This window comes from Schistocerca americana, chromosome X, assembly GCF_021461395.2.
Source record: "Schistocerca americana isolate TAMUIC-IGC-003095 chromosome X, iqSchAmer2.1, whole genome shotgun sequence".
Taxonomy (NCBI): Eukaryota; Metazoa; Arthropoda; class Insecta; order Orthoptera; family Acrididae; genus Schistocerca; species Schistocerca americana.
The window spans coordinates 814,537,632-814,557,237 of NC_060130.1; the positions used below are offsets into that span (position 1 = coordinate 814,537,632).

The 19,606-nt window shown below is 45.9% G+C and overlaps 1 protein-coding gene across 1 annotated transcript in view; it reads left to right on the forward strand.

Moving 5' to 3' along the window:
• The window catches only part of LOC124556333 (sodium-dependent transporter bedraggled), a 446,423-nt gene that overhangs the window by 273,611 nt on the left and 153,206 nt on the right, over positions 1-19,606 (forward strand). The window contains exon 7 of the mRNA XM_047130303.1: positions 4,288-4,419. Within this exon, the coding sequence (XP_046986259.1) occupies positions 4,288-4,419 (132 nt within the window). The remainder of the gene's footprint in view (positions 1-4,287; positions 4,420-19,606) is intronic.

A 19,606-nucleotide genomic window follows, 5' to 3' on the forward strand; every position in this document is an offset into this window, starting at 1 on the left:
AAGATACCATTGCCAAACGTGTATTATTGTTTTATCAGCCTGCAGACATCCTCCCGCCAACAGACTTTAATCTCCCCGGGAACTGCACTACACTGCACTACATAGTGCCAAAGTGCTCTGTCTCAGTAATTATGGTGACATTTGCCTCCATTTTCTAAACATAACAGCTCTGCTGCCGATGTTCCATCTGACGACAGTGTACACAACTCGAATGGTGAAGAAGAGGGGAGGGGTCAATATTATTATTATTATTAATAAACCTGATATTCATTTGTTATTATTTATGAGATATACCTCCCAGAACACTTTTCACTAGACAGCGCAAATGAATGTCGAAACTTACACAGTCCGGATAGTAAAAATGGTGATTCTTTCACTATAGTAAAGAAAGTGTGTATGAAAATGCTTGCGCAGTTGTATTTATATTAAGATGGAGGTGGGGGTGAAGAGATTGTACTTGGTCCTGTATGGTAGCGAATCGTGGACAGTGGGAATACAGGAACAAAATAAAATGAGCTGGAGAGGTGGATATTATTGTTAATAATCAACCTGATATTCATTTGTTACTACGGTCGCAGGTTCGAATCCTGCCTATGGCAAGAATGTGTGTGATGTCCTTAGGTTAGTTAGGTTTAAGTAGCTCTAAGTTCTATGGGACTGATGACCTCAGCAGTTAAGTCCCATAGTGCTCAGAGCCATTTGAACCATTCATTTGTTATTGTTGTTTATAGGAAATACCTCCCAAAACAAGCATATTCCTTTCACCACAGAGTACAAATTAATGACGAAACACACACAACTGGGATAGTAAAAAGGGGGGTGGGGAAGAAGACAGCGTCCAGTGACTTCGGCGTACTAGAACAATAGTGCCTTAACACACAACACATCACTGGGATAGTAAAAAAAAAAGAAAAAAAAACACAAAAAAAAGAGGGGAGCTCGATTCCTGCAGGCGCTTGGGAAGAGGGAAAGTGATTTGACCTGAGAATACGAGAACAATAGCCCTTTCCGAATGACCTCGGCATAAGCCTTGCCACGTGCCCAGAGGATGGGAGGGGTTGAATCTTTGTATACATTTTCAATTTTTTTTGTTTTCCATAGTACTGGTACTGAAAGTGGCCTCTAACATCGGGAACCTGGCACGAAGATCCGTCATACTTCACAGCTGTGACTGACTGCACTGTCTGACAAAAAAGCGAAGGAAAAAGGGAAGGAAAAAACGCAATAACTACGCGGGTTGAGAGGTTATGCGTCGTTATTTCAGTGATTACAAAATAGAGTCAAATTTACAAAGAACTTCTGACTATGACTTTGAGCCCTTTCTGACATGACTGCATTCACCGATTCGGTTGGAAATGGTGTCATAAAGCCGTTGTACCATCTCCTGAGTAATGTTGCAACTGGTCCTCGATATCCCGGATACTGGCAAAGGGACAGAGTTGACATCTGAGCTGGTGTCACACGGGCTTTATTCGGGACAGATTTTGGGATCTTGCTGGCCACACAGCTCACAGAGACAAGTGCCAGGTGTGGACGAGCGCAGTCCTCTCAAAATAATGGGACAAGGATACAGTTGCATGAGACAAACAGGACAACATACAGTATGACCGCGACTTACCATTGTGCCGTCAGTGACAACAGTCACTACTACCTGTGCCACACCTGACGCATGACGCATCTCGTTGCCAGGTGTAAGACCGCTATGTCTCTCGAAACCATTGGAAATGTCGTGTGGCTAGGGCCTCCCGTCGGGTAGACCGTTCGCCTGGTGCAGGTCTTTCGATTTGACGCCACTTCGGCGACCTGCGCGTCGATGGGGATGAAATGATGATGATTAGGACAACACAACACCCAGTCCCTGAGCGGAGAAAATCTCCGACCCAGCCGGGAATCGAACCCGGGCCCTTAGGATTGACAGTCTGTCACGCTGACCACTCAGCTACTGGGGCGGACTCTCGAAACCATTGACAGAATGGGATCTCCCTCTAGGTCGGTGCCGTACTCGCAGGTGCCGTTCGTCAGCAGTCCACGCTTACTGATCTCGACAGCACTCCAGATGCAACTGTCCGTGTCGTAGCGATAAAGGCAGCCTTCAGAGAGAACGATAGTTCCCCAGTCGGGCTACAGTCAGTCTCCGACCGATAGTGCGGTTCGACACAGAATGTCGTAGGGAGTCCATTACTCGTTTTTAGATGGTGAGCGCAGATGTGATGGGGTAGCAATGTCCTGAGTGCACAAAACGGCGCCCCTCCCTCGTGGTTCAAAAATGGTTCAAATGGCTCTGAGCACAATGGGACTTAACATCTGAGGCCATCAGTCCCCTAGAACTTAGAACTACTTAAACCTAACTAACCTAAAGACATCACACACATCCATGCCCGAGGCAGGATTCGAACCTGCGACCGTAGCGGTCGCGCGGTTCGAGACTGAAGCGCCTAGAACCGCTAGGCCACACCGACCGGCTCCCTCGTGGTGGTTACACGCTGTTGTCTGCAACCGTGACGGTAAGTAGGCTAGTCCTCACGTTACCATGCAGTCCTATATTGAGCCGTTTTCGTGTCCAAATACCCCAGAAACCTGGATACTGCACAACTTGACCAATCGGCCACATTGAGAACCACTGGACTCTCATTAGGGGGGACGACGGTTCAATCCTGCGTCCGGCCATCCTGATTTAGGTTTTCCGTGATTTCCCTAAATCGCTCCAGGCATGTGCCGGGATGCTTCCTTTGAAGGGTCACGGCCGACTTCCTTCCCCGTCCTTCCCTAATCCGATGACACCGATGACCTCGCTGTCTGGGCTTCTCCTCCAAACAACCCAACCCACATTGAGACCGACATCGAGACGTTGTCAAGTTCCGATAACGCTGTCTGACACGAGTAGACACCACCTTCGTGACCACTCGACATGTGACGCTGTCCACGCGCCTTATACAGGATGTTACAAAAAGGTACGGCCAAACTTTCAGGAAACATTCCTCACACACAAATGAACAAAAGATGTTATGTGGACATGTGTCCGGAAACGCTAAATTTCCATGTTAGAGCTCATTGTATGGAGAGTGCTATGGGAGAACCACTTGTTTCCGTACCATGTACAGCGTGTGCAGGCACTATCAGCAGCTGATTGACCTCCACGGGTACACTTCTGCGAATGGTTCATCCAACAATATGTCAATCCTCATTTCAGTGCAAATGTTCTCTTTACGGATGAGGCTTCATTCCAACGTGATCAAATTGTAAATATTCACAATCAACATGTGTGGGCTGACGAGAATCCGCACGCAACTGTGCAATCACGTCATCAACACAGATTTTCTGTGAACGTTTGGGCAGGCATTGTTGGTGATGTCTTGATTAGGCCCCATGTTCTTCCACCTCCGCTCAATGGAGCACGTTATTATGATTTCGTACGGGATTCTCTACCTGTGCTGCTAGAACTTGTGCCTTTACAAGTACGACACAGCATGTGGTTCATGCACGATGGAGCTCCTGCACATTTCAGTCGAAGTGTTCGTACGCTTCTCAACAACAGATTCGGTGACCGATGGATTGGTAGAGGCGGACCAATTCCACGGCCTCCACGCTCTCCTGACCTCAACCCTCTTGACTTTCATTTATTGGGGCATTTGAAAGCTCTTGTCTACGCAATCCCGGTACCAAATGTAGAGACTCTTGGTGTTCGTATGGTGGACGGCTGTGATACAATACGCCATTCTCCAGGGCTGCATCAGCGCATCAGGGATTCCATGCGACGGAGGATGGATGCATGTATTCTCGCTAACGGAGGACAATTTGAACATTTCCTGTAACAAAGTGTTTGAAGTCACGCTGGTACGTTCTGTTGCTGTGTGTTTCCATTCCATGATTAATGTGATTTGAAGAGAAGTAATAAAATGAGCTCTAACATGGAAAGTAAGCGTTTCCCGACACATGTCCACATAACATATTTTCTTTCTTTGTGTGTGAGGAATGTTTCCTGAAAGCTTGGCCGTACCTTTTTGTAACACTCTGTATACCCTGCCTGGACCACAGAATACTAATGCACTCTGGCGGCCATTCTCACAGATACCTTAGCATTTAATCATTTACATACCCGACGACGTTGTGTACATTGACATCTGACCGTGCCTTCTGGATGGTTCACTTTTTTCTCATGGGATGTAAATAATCTTAGTGATGTAACTGTTTGTGTGTCTCTCGAGGGCAGTATACCCGTCTTTATACAAAAGGCGGCAGTGAAATGTGAGTAGTACTGGAGCTAATGTGGAACCTTGGGGACCGCAGGTACAGCACGAGCGCGGTGGGGCGGCGGCTGCAGAGCCTGGGGCACCGACCCAGCGCCAGCTCCTCCTCCTCTTCTAGCACCGACTCCGCCCCGGAGAATAGCCCGCAGCACGCACCCGAGTCCCAGGACAGGTAAGTCACGCTGCACTGCGCTGACATACGGCTTTCCAAAATATGTACTGCATCTCCCCAAAGCAGCGACGAGAGTGGCCCACCAGCGAGCAACGACGATTAGTCGATTAGTCGCCTCCACAGGGGACAGCGTGACAGCAGAGATGCCATTCACGTGCACAAGCCCTTTGCGTATTCGGCCCCATTAAATAAGTGAGCACTTTGGCTGGCAAAGCAGTTCGCATACTGTACAGAAGCACTATTACACGTCGTTGTAATACTGTGTTGTTTACCTTGCTGTAAACGTACATTTCGATTTGGATACGACTGGGACTATTTGCACATCGCTTACGACTCACTTGTCATTTATTCTAGAATTTTTCGGCTCGCAACTTCCAGGACGCGAGCGCTGGGACCGCGCCTACTCGCCGTCACTGATTTCGTTGGCCAGAAGATGCAAGGCGAAGCTCCAGATGGCCAAGCATTATCCGCACGCTTCAGACGAGTTCTGAATTAATTCTGTTAGCGAACGTTCCAGTGAGCGGTTAGCACAGTACGAAGAGGACATAGCCGGCCGGTGTGGCCGTGCGGTTCTAGGCGCTTCAGTCTGGAACCGCGTGACCGATACGGTCGCAGGTTCGAATCCTGCCTCGGGCATGGATGTGTGTGATGTCCTTAGGTTAGTTAGGTTTAAGTAGTTCTAAGTTCTAGGGGACTGACGAGCACAGATGTAAAGTTTCATAGTGCTCAGAGCCATTTTTGAAGAGGACATAATAGTAATCAGAGGGCCGTGGGGTCGAGGCCCTACGCAGTAACATTCTCTAGTTTCAATTCATACGTTACTTACACTACCCGCCAGGATAGCCGAGAGCGCTAATACGCTGCTTCCTGGACTCGGGTAGGCGCGCCGACCCCGGTTCGAATCCGCTCGGCGGATTAACCACAATGGCCGGTATGCCGGCCAGCCTGGATGTGGTTTTTAGGCGGTTTTCCACATCCCACTTGGTGAATACCGGGATAGTCCCCACGTTCCGCCTCAGTTACACAACTCACATTTGAAGACGTTCGCGCTATTCCATGACTTACACTAGACGCAGACAGCTAGGTTACACTTATTCCGTCCCAGGGAGTTCGGGGTGGCGACAGGAAGGGCATCTGGCCACCCTCTGTAACACTGCGAATTTCAGTAGTAACACCCAGACCTGGCAGTAGTTGGAGGGGGATCCGGATACAGCAACAAGGTTACTTACACTGAAAAGAAACGGATTTAATGTTTAATATATTGCATTTATTAATATTTTTATAAAAGGTCTAAAAATGAAAAATTGAAACAAAATTTGGGATTCGAAATAAATTTCTAGGAAGAAATTGTAAGTCGTACACGAGAACTTCGTATACATAATTAGATAAATCTTTTAGTTTGCGGTTGATGATTTATACGTGCTGGGGTGGTATTCATGGTGATAAACGAGAGAAGCAGTAATTGGCCGGCCGCTGTGACCTAGCGGTTCTAGGCGCTTCAGTCCGGAACCGCGCTGGTGCTACGGTCGCAGGTTCGAATCGTGCCTCGGGCATGGATGTGTGTGGTTCCCTTAGGTTAGTTGGGTTTAAGTAGTTCTAAGTCTAGGGGACTGATGACTTCAGATGTTACGTGGTGGTGGTGGTTAGTGTTTAACGTCCCGTCGACAACGAGGTCATTAGAGATGGAGCGCAAGCTCTGGTTAGGGAAGGATTGGGAAGGAAATCGGCCGTGCCCTTTCAAAGGAACCATCCCGGCATTTGCCTGAAACGATTTAGGGAAATCACGGAAAACCTAAATCAGGATGGCCGGAGACGGGATTGAACCGTCGTCCTCCCGAATGCGAGTCCAGTGTGCTAACCACTGCGCCACCTCGCTCGGTATCCAGATGTTACGTCCCATAGTTCTTAGAGCCATTTGAACCATTTGAAGCAGTAATTTTTTCGACATGCACACGTTATAAACGCCGCATTTTTACAATTACACTATTCTTAAGCTTCTCTAGAAAAACAAACTTGTTTTACATTCATAAAAGGTTCGCTGTCATCGAACAGTTTGGTAACAATCCGAGAGTAGCGCAGCATTTTGCGAAATATTTGCGAGGATAGGTGGTAATCTACACTGAGCTGACAAAAGTCGTGGCACAGCGATATGCAAATATGCAGATGGCGGTAGTATCGCGTACACAAGATATGAAAGGGCAGGGCATTGGTGGAGCTGTCATTTCTACTCAGGTGATTCGTGTGAAAAGGTATGTCTGGATAAGCAGGACGGGAAATAACAAAAATGGTTCAAATGGCTCTGAGCACTATGGGACTCAACTTCTGAGGTCATTAGTCCCCTAGATCTTAGAACTAGTTAAACCTAACTAACCTAAGGACATCACACACATCCATGCCCGAGGCAGGATTCGAACCTGCGACAGTAGCGGTCTCGCGGTTCCAGACTGCAGCGCCTAGAACCGCGCGGCCACTTCGGTCGGCGGGAATTAACAGATTTTGAACGCGGATTTGTAGCTGGAGCTAGACGTATGGGATATTCTGTTTCGGAAATCGTTAGGGAATTCACAGTGTCGCGAGTGTGTAGGGAATACCACATTTCAGGCATTACCTCTCATCACGGACAGCGCGGTGGCCAACAGCCTCCACTTAACGACCGAGAGCAGCGGGGTTGGGGTAGAGCTGTCAGTGCTAATAGACAAGCAACACTGCGTGAAATAACCGCGGAAATTAATGTGGGACGTACGACGAACGTATCCGTTAGGACAGCACGGCGAATTTCACGTTAGTGGGCTATGGCAGCAGACGTCTGACGCGAGTGCCTTTGCTGACAACGCGAAACAGCCCGTAGCGCTTGTCCTGGCTTCGTGACCATATCGATTGGACCCTACACGACTGGGAAACCGCGGCCTGGTCAGTTGAGTCCCTATTTCAGTTGGTAAGAGCTGATGGTAGGGTTCGAGTGTGGCGCAAGCCCCACATAATGGTGTGGGCTGTATTTACGTGGAATGGACTGGATCTTGGTTATGTTGAGCTACTTGGAGACCATCTGCAGGCCATTCATGGACTTCATGTTCCTAAACAAGGATGGAATTTTTATTTATGCCAATGCGCCATGTGACCGGGCCACAAATTTTCGCGATTGGTATGAAGGAGATTTAGGACAATTCGAGTGAATGATTTGGCCACCTAGATCACCCGAAATGAATTTCATCGAACATTTATGGCATATAATCGGTAGCTCAGTTGGTGTAAAATATCCTGCACCGGCAACACTTTCGCAGCTATGGGTGTCTATAGAGGCAACATGGTTCAATATTTGTGCAGGGGACCTGCAGCGACATGTTGAGTCAATGCCACATCGAGTTGCTGTACCACTGCAGGCAAAAGGAGATCGGACACGATATTGCGATGTACACTACTGGCCATTAAAATCGTTACACCACGAAGATGACGTACTAGAGACGCAAAATTTAACTGACAGGAAGAATATGCTGTGATATGCAAATTATTAGCCTTTCAGAGCATTCACACAAGGTTGGCGCCGGTGGCGATACCTACAACGTGCTGACATGAGGAAAGTTTCCAACCGATTTCTGCCGGCCGGAGAGGCCTTGCGGTTCTAGGCGCTACAGTCTGGAACCGCGTGACCGCTACGGTCGCAGGTTTGAATCCTGCCTCGGGCATGGATGTGTGTGATGCCCTTAGGTTAGTTAGGTTTAAGTAGTTCTAAGTTCTAGGGGACTAATGACCACAGCAGTTAAGTCCCATAGTGCCCAGAGCCATTTGAACCATTTGAACCAACCGATTTCTCATACACAAACAACAGTTGACGGGCGTTGCCTGGTGAAGCGTTGTTGTGATGCCTCGTGTAACGAGGAGAAATGTGTACCATCACGTTTCCGACTTTGATAAAGGTCGGATTGTAGCCTATCGCGATTGCGGCTTATCGTATCGCGACATTGCTGCTCGCGTTGGTCGAGATCCAATGGCTGTTAGCAGAATATGGAATCGGTGGGTTCAGGAGGGTAATACGGAACGCCGTGCTGGATCCCAACGGACTCGTATCACTAGTAGTCGAGATGACAGGCATCTTATCCGCATGGCTGTAACGGATCGTGCTGCCACGTCTCGATCTCTGAGTCAACAGATGCGAACGTTTGCAGGGCAACAACCATCTGCACGAACAGTTCGACGACGTTTGCAACAGCATGGACTATCAGCTCGGAGACCATGGCTGCGGTTACCCTTGGCGCTGCATCACAGTCAGGGGCGCCTGCAATGGTGTAACGACGAACCTGGGTGGACGGATGGCAAAACGTCATTTTTTCCGATGAAGCCAGGTCCTGTTTACAGCATTATGATGGTCGCATCCGTGTTTGGCTACATCGCGGTGAACGCACATTGGAAGCGTGTATTCGTTATCGCCATACTGGCGTATCACCCGGAGTGATGGTATGGGGTGCCATTGGTTACACGCCTCGGTCACCTCTTGTTCGCATTGACGGCACTTTGAACAGTGGACGTTACATTTCACATGTGTGGCTCCACCCTTCATTGGATCCCTGTGAAACCCTACATTTCAGCAGGATAATGCACGACCGCATGTTGCATGTCCTGTACGGGCCTTTCTGGAGACAGAAAATGTCGACTGCTGCCCTGGCCAGCACATTCTCCAGATTTCTCACCAATTGAAAACATCTGGTCAATGGTGGCCGAGCAACTGGCTCGTCACAATACGCCAGTCACTACTCTTGATGTACTGTGGTATCGTGTTGAAGCTGCATGGGCAGCTGTACCTGTATACGCCATCCAAGCTCTCGTTGGAAATGCCCAGGCGTATCAAGGCCGTTATTACGGCCAGAGGTAGTTCCTCTGGGTACTGATTTCTCAGGATCTATGCACCCAAATTGCGTGAAAATGTAATCACATGTCAATTCTAGTATAATATATTTGTCCAATGAATACCCGTTTATCATCTGTATTTCTTCTTGGTGTAGCAATTTTAAAGTCCAGTAGTGTATCTCGTGACTTCTGTCTACTCAGTGTACAACAGAGCGTTGTTTGACGCAGTCTTCGCGTGATGTAAATTCATTTTCTCTTTCGATGAGAAGAGAGCAGTTTTGAAGCCTTTTGATGAAATTCTTTAGCTGACAATAAAAACAGACATCGCAGGGCTGCACTAGCGGAGTGCCTTTGGGGGAAAACTTTAATACTGCACGATGGAAATCCTTCATCTTGAAAAACCTCGTCTTATAATTTCGGATTTTTTTTTTCCCCACGAGTTATTTAACAGAAGGAATTTGTTGTCCTGTACGTAAGGGTTCAATACACCAGTCAAAAATTTTTTGTGTGATGCTGTTGTACGTTTGCTAGGTTTTGACGACGAATCAACGACATTCCTATATTTTTCCGTGTTGTCGTCCACGGTTTATTGAACTTTCCGTCAAGAAGAGGCAGTACTCTCTTGTAGGCAGAGAGAGACTGTTGCCAATAATTTATCCAGAAACGCTTATGGCACACTGCTCTGTATAGGAGTGGGTTAATATCTTCATAAAACTGGTACTAGCGGAATTAAAGCTGTGAGGACGGGTCGTGAGTCGTGCTTGGGTAGCTCTGTTGGTAAAGCACTTGCCCGCGAAAGGCAAAGGTCCCGAGTTCGAGTCTCAGTCCTGCACACAGTTTTAATCTACCAGGAAGTTTCATATCAGCGCACACTCCGCTGCAGAGTGAAAATATCATTCTGGAAATATCTTCATACTTCGATTTTCAGTGTAAGAAACGAGGAAATTGAAAATAAAAAAATAAAAATAAAAAAATAAAAATAAAAAATAAAAAAATTTCCACCTAGTAACTCAATCCCAGGACCCTCGTATTACCGTTTTGTACACTTTCCGCTGCGCCAACCGCCATCAGGAATCTATTCTCACATATAAGGCTCACGACTCGTCTGACCCGCTCCTAAAATGCTGTTTTCTCTAAACGCTTAGTCATTTGGAGATCCCATATCTGTAACGCATACTTCTGGCCAAGCCCTGCATGTACGAGGCGTGTTTTTTAAATAAGTATCGTTTTGAAATTAAAAAAAAAGACGTGCTAAGATATCTCAATAATTTTATTTCTACATGAAAGCCTGTACCTTAATCTACGCACTGACGCCATCACTGTCTGATTCTTCTTTGTTTATGTTTTGTACTGAGTGTTTAAGATACCTCCGATAATCTTGAGTCCCGCCGACTGAAGTACGGGCTGTTATAAGATTTCTTAGTGCTTAAGGCCTAAAAGCGATCGATATTCATCGTGAGATGTGTGCAGTTTACGGAGAAAACATTATGAGTGATGGAATGGTAAGAAAGCGGGTGAGAGCACTTAAAGATGGCCGCACAAATGTGCATGGTGAACAACGGAGTGGGCGTCCTTCGGTCGTTAATGAAATTTTGGTGCAGGAAGTGGACAATAAGGTGAGAGAAAACAGACGCTTTACTATTTCCTCCTTGCGGGATGACTTTCCTAATGTTTCTCGTAGTGTTTTGTATGGCATTGTGATCGAGCACTTGAATTACCGAAAATTGTGCGCACGTTGGGTTACCGTAAATGTTGACGGATGTGCACAAAACCAAATGTTTAGACACTGCAATGACTTTCCTTGAGCGGTACCACAACGACGGTGATGATTTCTTAAGCCAAATTGTTACGGGCGATGAAACATGAGTGGCCTACGTCACACCAGAATCAAAGCAACAGTCCATGGACGTTGAGCAAGGGCATCGTTTTGCTGCAAGACAATGCCCGTCCGCATGTGGCGAATCAGAACAAAGATCTCATCACATCTTTTCGATGGGAAACTCTAGATCATCCTCCGTACAGTCCTGATCTTGCGCGCAGTGACTACCATCTGTTCCTGCACTTGAAGAAACACCTGGGCGGTGAGAGTCTTCAAGACGATGACGAAGTCAAAACAGTGGTGATGAGGTGGTTAACAAGTCAGGCGGCAGACTTCTATGAGGAGGGTATTCAAAACCCGGTACAACGTTATGAAAAGTGCCTCAATATTGACGGAAATTATGTAGAAACGTACACTACTGGCCATTAAAATTGCTACACCACGAAGATGGCGTGCTACAGACGCAAAATTTAACCAACAGGAAGAAGATGCTGTGATATGCAAATGATTTGCTTTTCAGAGCATTCACACAAGGTTGGCGCCAGTGGCGACACCTACAACGTGCTGACATGAGGAAAGTTTCCAACAGATTTCTCATACACAAACAGCAGTTGACGGGCGTTGCCTGGTGAAACGTTGTCGTGATGCCTCGTGTAAGGAGGAGAAATGCGTACCATCACGTACCGACTTTGATAAAGGTCGGATTGTAGCCTATCGCGATTGCGGTTTATCGTATCGCGACATTGCTGCTCGCGTTGGTAGAGATCCAATGGCTGTTAGCAGAATATGCATATTAACATAGCCAAAGCCTTGCAGACAAACAAAAATTACGCGAAGCGAAATGTAGTGTGAGGAGGGCTATGCGAGAGGCGTTCAATGAATTCGAAAGTAAAGTTCTATGTGCTGACTTGGCAGAAAATCCTAAGGAATTTTGGTCTTATGTCAAAGCGGTAGGTGGATCAAAACAAAATGTCCAGACACTCTGTGACCAAAATGGTACTGAAACAGAGGATGACAGAGTAAAGGCCGAAATACTAAATGTCTTTTTCCAAAGCTGTTTCACAGAGGAAGACTGCACTGTAGTTCCTTCTCTAGATTGTCGCACAGATGACGAAATGGTAGATATCGAAATAGACGACAGAGGGATAGAGAAACAATTAAAATCGCTCAAAAGAGGAAAGGCCGCTGGACCTGATGGGATACCAGTTCGATTTTACACAGAGTACGCGAAGGAACTTGCCCCCCTTCTTGCAGCGGTGTACCGTAGGTCTCTAGAAGAGCGTAGCGTTCCAAAGGATTGGAAAAGGGCACAGGTCATCCCCGTTTTCAAGAAGGGACGTCGAACAGATGTGCAGAACTATAGGCCTATATCTCTAACGTGGATCAGTTGTAGAATTCTGGAACACGCATTATGCTCGAGTATAATGACTTTTCTGGAGACTAGAAATCTACTCTGTAGGAATCAGCATGGGTTTCGAAAAAGACGGTCGTGTGAAACCCAGCTCGCGCTATTCGTCCACGAGACTCACAGGGCCATAGACACGGGTTCACAGGTAGATGCCGTGTTTCTTGACTTCCGCAAGGCGTTCGATACAGTTCCCCACAGTCGTTTGATGAACAAAGTAAGAGCATATGGACTATCAGATTGGATTGAGGAGTTCCTAGATAACAGAACGCAGCATGTCATTCTCAATGGAGAGAAGTCTTCCGCAGTAAGAGTGATTTCAGTTGTGCCGCAGGGGAGTGTCGTAGGACCGTTGCTATTCACAATATACATAAATGACCTGGTGGATGACATCGGAAGTTCACTGAGGATTTATGCAGATGATGCTGTGGTGTATCGAGAGGTTGTAACAATGGAAATTTGTACTGAAATGCAGGAGAATCTGCAGCAAATTGACGCATGGTGCAGGGAATGGCAATTGAATCTCAATGTAGACAAGTGTAATGTGCTGCGAATACACAGAAAGATAGATCCCTTATCATTTAGCTACAAAATAGCACGTCAGCAACTGGAAGCAGTTAATTCCATAAATTATCTGGGAGTACGCATTAGGAGTGATTTAAAATGGAATGATCATATAAAGTTGATCGTCGGTAAAGCAGATGCCAGACTGAGATTCATTGGAAGAATCCTAAGGAAATGCAATCCGAAAACAAGGGAAGTAGGTTACAGTACGCTTGTTCGCCCACTGCTTGAATACTGCTCAGCAGTGTGGGATCCGTACCAGATAGTGTTGATAGAAGAGATAGAGAAGATCCAACGGAGTGCAGCGCGCTTCGTTACAGAATCATTTAGTAATCGCGAAAGCGTTACGGTGATGATAGATAAACTCCAGTGGAAGACTCTGCAGAAGAGACGCTCAGTAGCTCGGTACGGGCTTTTGTTAAAGTTTCGAGAACATACCTTCACCGAAGAGTCAAGCAGTATATTGCTCCCTCCTACGTATATCTCGCGAAGAGACCAAGAGGATAAAATCAGAGAGATTAGAGCCCACACGGAAGCATACCGACAATCCTTCTTTCCACGAACAATAGGAGACTGGAATAGGAGGGAGAACCGATAGAGGTACTCAGGGTACCCTCCGCCACACACCGTCAGGTGGCTTGCGGAGTATGGATGTAGATGTAGATGTAGAATATGGAATCAGTGGGTTCAGGAGTGTAATACGGAACGCCGTGCTGGACCCCAACAGCCTCGTATCACTAGCAATCGAGATGACAGGAATCTTATCCGCATGGCTGCAACGGATCGTGCTGCCACGTCTCGATCGCTGAGTCAACAGATGGGGACGTTTGCAAGACAACAACCATCTGCACGAACAGTTCGGCGACGTTTGCAGCAGCATGGACTATCAGCTCGCAGACCATGGCTGCGGTTACCCTTGACGCTGCATCACAGACAGGAGCGCCTGTGATGGTGTACTCAACGACGAACCTGGGTGCACGAATGGCAAAACGTCATGTTTTCCGATGAATCCAGGTTCTGTTTACAGCATCATGATGGTCGCATCCGTGTTTGGCGACATCGCGGTGAACGCACATTGGAAGCGTGTATTCGTCATCGCCATATTGGCGTATCACCCGGCGTGATGGTATGGGGTGCCATTGGTTACACATCTCGGTCAGTTCTTGTTCGCATTGACGCCACTTTGAACAGTGGACATTACATTTCACATGTGTTATGACCTGTGGTTCTACCCTCCATTCGATCCCTGTGAAACACTACATTTCAGTAGGATAATGCACGACCGCATTTTGCAGGTCCTGTACGGGACTTTCTGGATTCAGAAAATGTTCGACTGCTGCCCTGGCCAGCACATTCTCCAGATCCCTCACCAATTGAAAACGTCTGGTCAATGGTGGCCGAGCAACTGGCTCGTCACAATACGCCAGTCACTACTCTTGATGAACTGTGGTATCGTGTTGAAGCTGCTTGGGCAGCTGTTCCTGTACACGCCATCCAAGCTCTGTTTGACTCAATGCCCAGGCATATGAAGGCCGTTATTACGGCCAGAGGTGGTTGTTCTGGGTACTGATTTCTCAGGATTTATGCACCCAAATTGCGTGAAAATGTAATCACATGTCAGTTCTAGTATAATATATTTGTCCAATGAATACCCGTTTATCATCTGCAATTCTTCTTGGTGTAGCAATTTTAATGGCCAGTAGTGTAGATTAAGGTACAGGCTTTCATGTAAAAGTAAAATTTATGAGACATCTTAAGACGTCTTTTTTTAATTTCAAAACGGCACTTACTTGAAAAAACACGCCTCGTACGTGGAATGTTCAGATTTTTTTATTTTTTAGAAAAAGTATATTCGAAAAATTCAAATGGTTCAAATGGCTCTGAGCACTATGGGACTTAACATCTGTGGTCATCAGTCCCCTAGAACTTAGAACTACTTAAACCTAACTAACCTAAGGACATCACACACATCCATGCCCGAGGCAGGATTCGAAACTGCCACCGTAGCAGTCGCGGCGGTTCCGGACTGAGCGCCTGAACCGCTAGACCATCGCGGCCGGCTCGAAAAATTCCGAGGCGATGAGTGGGTCTCGTGGCTATGTACTAAACAAGGCTTTCCCAGGAAGAAAGTTACATTCCCGAGGGAGGACTCGAACCACCGACCGAGCGAGGTGGCGCAGTGGTTAGCACACTGGACTCGCATTCGGGACGACGACGGTTCAATCCCGCGTCCGGCCATCCTGATTTAGGTTTTCCGTGATTTCCCTAAAACGCTCCAGACAAATGCCGGGATGGTTCCTCTGAAAGGGCACAGCAGACTTCCTTCCCCGTAATTCCCTAATCCGATGAGACCGATGACCTCGATGTTTGGTCTCTTGCTCCAAACAACCCAACCCAACCCTCGAACCACCGACCGGGGAAGGCGCGCGGACCGTGACAATACGCATCGGACCGCTCTAGAATTTGATAGCCGGAATTTGCGAACACCAAATACAAATATAAAGGACAGAAGAAGAACTGGAGTATGACATTGTACATTATACAAGAAAACGATGATAGTGCCAAACACGCACAAAAGTTTCTGATCAAATATATTTGGCTCATAGGATATTTATTGCCTGCTGTGGCCGTTGACGGCACACTGCCGGACTATAATATTTAGGGGTACCACTAGGTGGCAGCTGTTTTTTGCGTGAGAACTTAGAAACATAATAAATAAGTATTTTCGGCATTTGTGTGATACATAAAAGGATGGCAATAACTAACAATTAAAATTTTTGTGATTATAAACGAGATCCATATATTCTTTATATTAAATGATAGCAAGTGGAATACAGCTGCTCAGAATATAGTACAGACATTTCACAGAATTTAACGAATACAATCATAGGATCGAGGTGGACTATGCAGGTGGAGCTGGTCAGGGGGCAGTTCGTTTCAGCCATCGACAAAACATTTTCATACATTTATGCATAACAAAGGCAAATATTAACTGTTTTTCTGATTCAGGAGGAATGTCATATAATTCATGAGGTGATCAAAATGTGAAAATCGAAAAAGTTCTATGAACATGTGTTTGATTTTCGATCGTTACGGAATCGGAGAGGATTGAAGACTACACACATCCATGAGTGATTATGAAAACAGGTGTGAATGTTACATACCGAAATGCTGTGTAGGCGCTGTTGTGGACAGAACAGTGGTGGGACAGATGACTGATCCATCCTACAAGAGGTGTTCAGAAAGTCCCCCACCCATCTCAACGCACGTGTTAACACATTGGAGAGTGTATTGTGAGATCCATATATTCTTTATATTAAATGATAGCAAGTGGAATACAGCCGCTCAGAATATAGTACAGACATTTCACAGAATTTAACGAATACAATCATAGGATCGAGGTGGATCTCATCGAACATTGTCTCGGCAGGCTTTAATGTGGGCAACAGCATCAGTGATGCGAGCTACAAGTTCTTCACGGGTATCCACCTTCGTAGCGTACACATGCCCCTTTAACCAACTCCATACGCAGAAGTCTAATGGGGTAGGCGGGGTGATATGGCAGGCCAGTTAATGGGTCCGTCACGGCCAATTAATCGTTGGGGAAATGCGTTATTCATATACTGAGACTTGTCTGATACAGTGAATCAGTGATCCATCAAATTGCAGGTACATTTTTCGTCGGTACTCTAACGTCACATCTTCCAAAAATACAGGTAGGTCTTCTATCAGGAACTGTGCGTATGGTGCGGCTGTCATGCGATTTGCCCCGAACAAAGGCCCTATTATCAGGTCATCAATCATACCAAACCAGACGTACACTGAGAACCTTACTTGGAATCTTGTTTCCCTAGTGTCATGTGAATTCTGCATCGCCCATATATGATAACTGCAGATGTCCATGATACCATTTCATGTAAATGTAGCCTCACCTGTAAATTAAGTGTTTTGTACGACGTCTCTGTGTACAGCCAACCATTCCGAAAAGTGTTGTCTGTGTATTGAGTCACCTGGATGCAGATGTTGCACGGGCTGCAGATGGAATGCATTCAAGCAAGCCCTCAGGATGCAACATATGCCACATTCACGTTAGTGGAATATCGAGTTGACGGCTTATGCACAGTGCACTGGTGGTGGGATTCCATTTTATCATTACGGTAATGTCTTCCCTTTCCTCAAATGACTGGAAGCCCTCCCGTTCTGATGTTATGTGTACACTGGGTAGTGTTCTAGATTCATATAATGTTTGGAAAACCTTGGGAAATACCTTGGCACAGGGGAGTCTTCAAGCAGGGAAACGTCTCTGATATTCAGTCACAGCCGCATGGACACTACCATTAGGGGACCCATACACAAAAGTCTGCATATTCCGTACAAGTAAACGTATGCAGAATGTTGATATTCACGGAGAAAATGGGCTTGCTGAATTAAACAACACTCGAGCATGCCACGCACACGGCCTCACGACTTTTCACTGATTCAACCTACGATTGCACACTGGGTACACTTGCAGGTACTTGCCTCGGTGCGACGTCACAGTGCTGCCATCTGTTGGAGAACCACCACAACTCATGTAGGATGGATCAGAAATCTGTCCCACCATTATTCTGTCCACCACAGCGCCTCAACAGCACTGGGATAAGCAATACTCACACTTTTCTTCATAATCATACGTGGATGTGTGTAGTCTTCAACCCGCTCTAGTTCTGTAACGATCGGAAATCGGACTCCTGTTAATAAGACTTTTTCTGTTTATTTTCTCATGTGGCTTCACCTCATAAATTACGTAACTTTCCTTCTGAATCACCCTGTATATACAGAATACACGTAGCTTACTTAAAACAATGAGCATGACTGTTACGTTCAGCTAAACATACAATATGATTCGTAGCTGTTAACTCAGTGGTATGGATTTACGTAGAATGTTACACAGAATGGAAGAGAGATGCGAAGAAAATAATTTCTTGCAGGCGCACAGGGCATTGTGGCAATGCATCTGCTAGAGATGAAAATTTTTGCCGCACCGAGGTTCGATCGGGGAACACCAATTCTCTACAACGATTCCTAAAACACGTCTCTCATCCAGACATACTTCCCTCACACCAAACTTCCCGACTTTTGTGTCGCCGCACCGCCCGCCCATTAACCCCTATTCACAGATTTCTGATTCCCTTAGGCGTTCGGATATTGGTTGTGAATCCGCATTGAAACTTTTTCCTCAAATGACCGTCGCGCCAGTACAATAATAGATATCAGTTGTCGGACATGTCCGACAGCTGAGACACCACCCATATCTATAATTACCATCGTTTAACATAATCATATCAATTTATTTTTATTTTCTTGGATGAATTTTGTTTCGTAAAAACTTGCAGGTGTAATAAAGTTAATGTTACAAGACAGGAAAAGTAAATCAGTAAGCTTTTATTAATGAAGTTGTCTACGGACGTAAATAAAATGTGTGCTAAACCTGCGGGGACGCTTATTTAGGAGTGAAGCAGATGTGATGAAACCTGCAGGTGTGTCCAAACAACAGCTCTAATCAGCGGAGGGCTGGCAGACCGCTTAATCTGGCTTTCATTAACGAGCACTAATTGCACAAAGCTCCCTGTAATTACATCGCCGCTTGGGAGTCACGGGAAAGGCGTGAAGTTTAATATTAATTAAAGACTGAAACGTTGGCTTTAACGCTATGCAAGGAGCGACTGTTGAATTTATTTCTTCTCGCGTTTCAACTACCGCAAACTGTGCACCCTCATTATTTTGCCAGCTGTCCACAGCTTTCAATTAAAATCCCGCACAGCATCTCCAGATATTTCGTTTAGGAACAGGGGATAGTATATGGTGCGTGCGTGAGTCAACAAACATGATGCGATATTATAATATGTCAGTCAAAGCGCATTAACGCCCACACAAGTAGTTAATGTCGTTTAAATGTAAGAACAGCTAATTCTGATGGCTCATAAACCTTAATTTTTTTTGCTGACTTGACTGTAAGTTGTTGGTAAAATATTTTAATTATTACGCATAAACACCTTTTTTTACACATGTTTCACAATTTATTGTGTCATACGATAGCTTTCGGCAGCTAAGCCCGTTTCTGAGTCTAGCTGTCGAAGATGTTGTTCATTCCTTTTCATGTCTATGGAACAAGGAATCTACATCCGCAAAGAAATAAACTGATAATTGTGAGTACATTGGTACCTTACAGCATACAATGGATTTAAAATTATCAATCAATTTTTTTGGAAGTTGTACATTGTTTCATATTATTCCAGAAGGATCGAATAAAATTTTATAAGTAATGAATACAGCAGCAACTGAAAATTTGTGGCAAAAAGGGACTCAAACACGGATTTCCTGCTCATGGGCAAAATGTGTGTTTCCTTACTTACCAAAAGTTATGGTATATGTCGGAATACGTTCACTCTTTTGTTCTCTGCTCCGGGAGGTAGACGAGGCTGTTCTAGGACGAACGCATTGTAACGCCCAAATATTGTATTTTCAACCTACTACGTGGCGAGGTGATTGTGCGGCAAAAGGAGTCTCAACTGGAA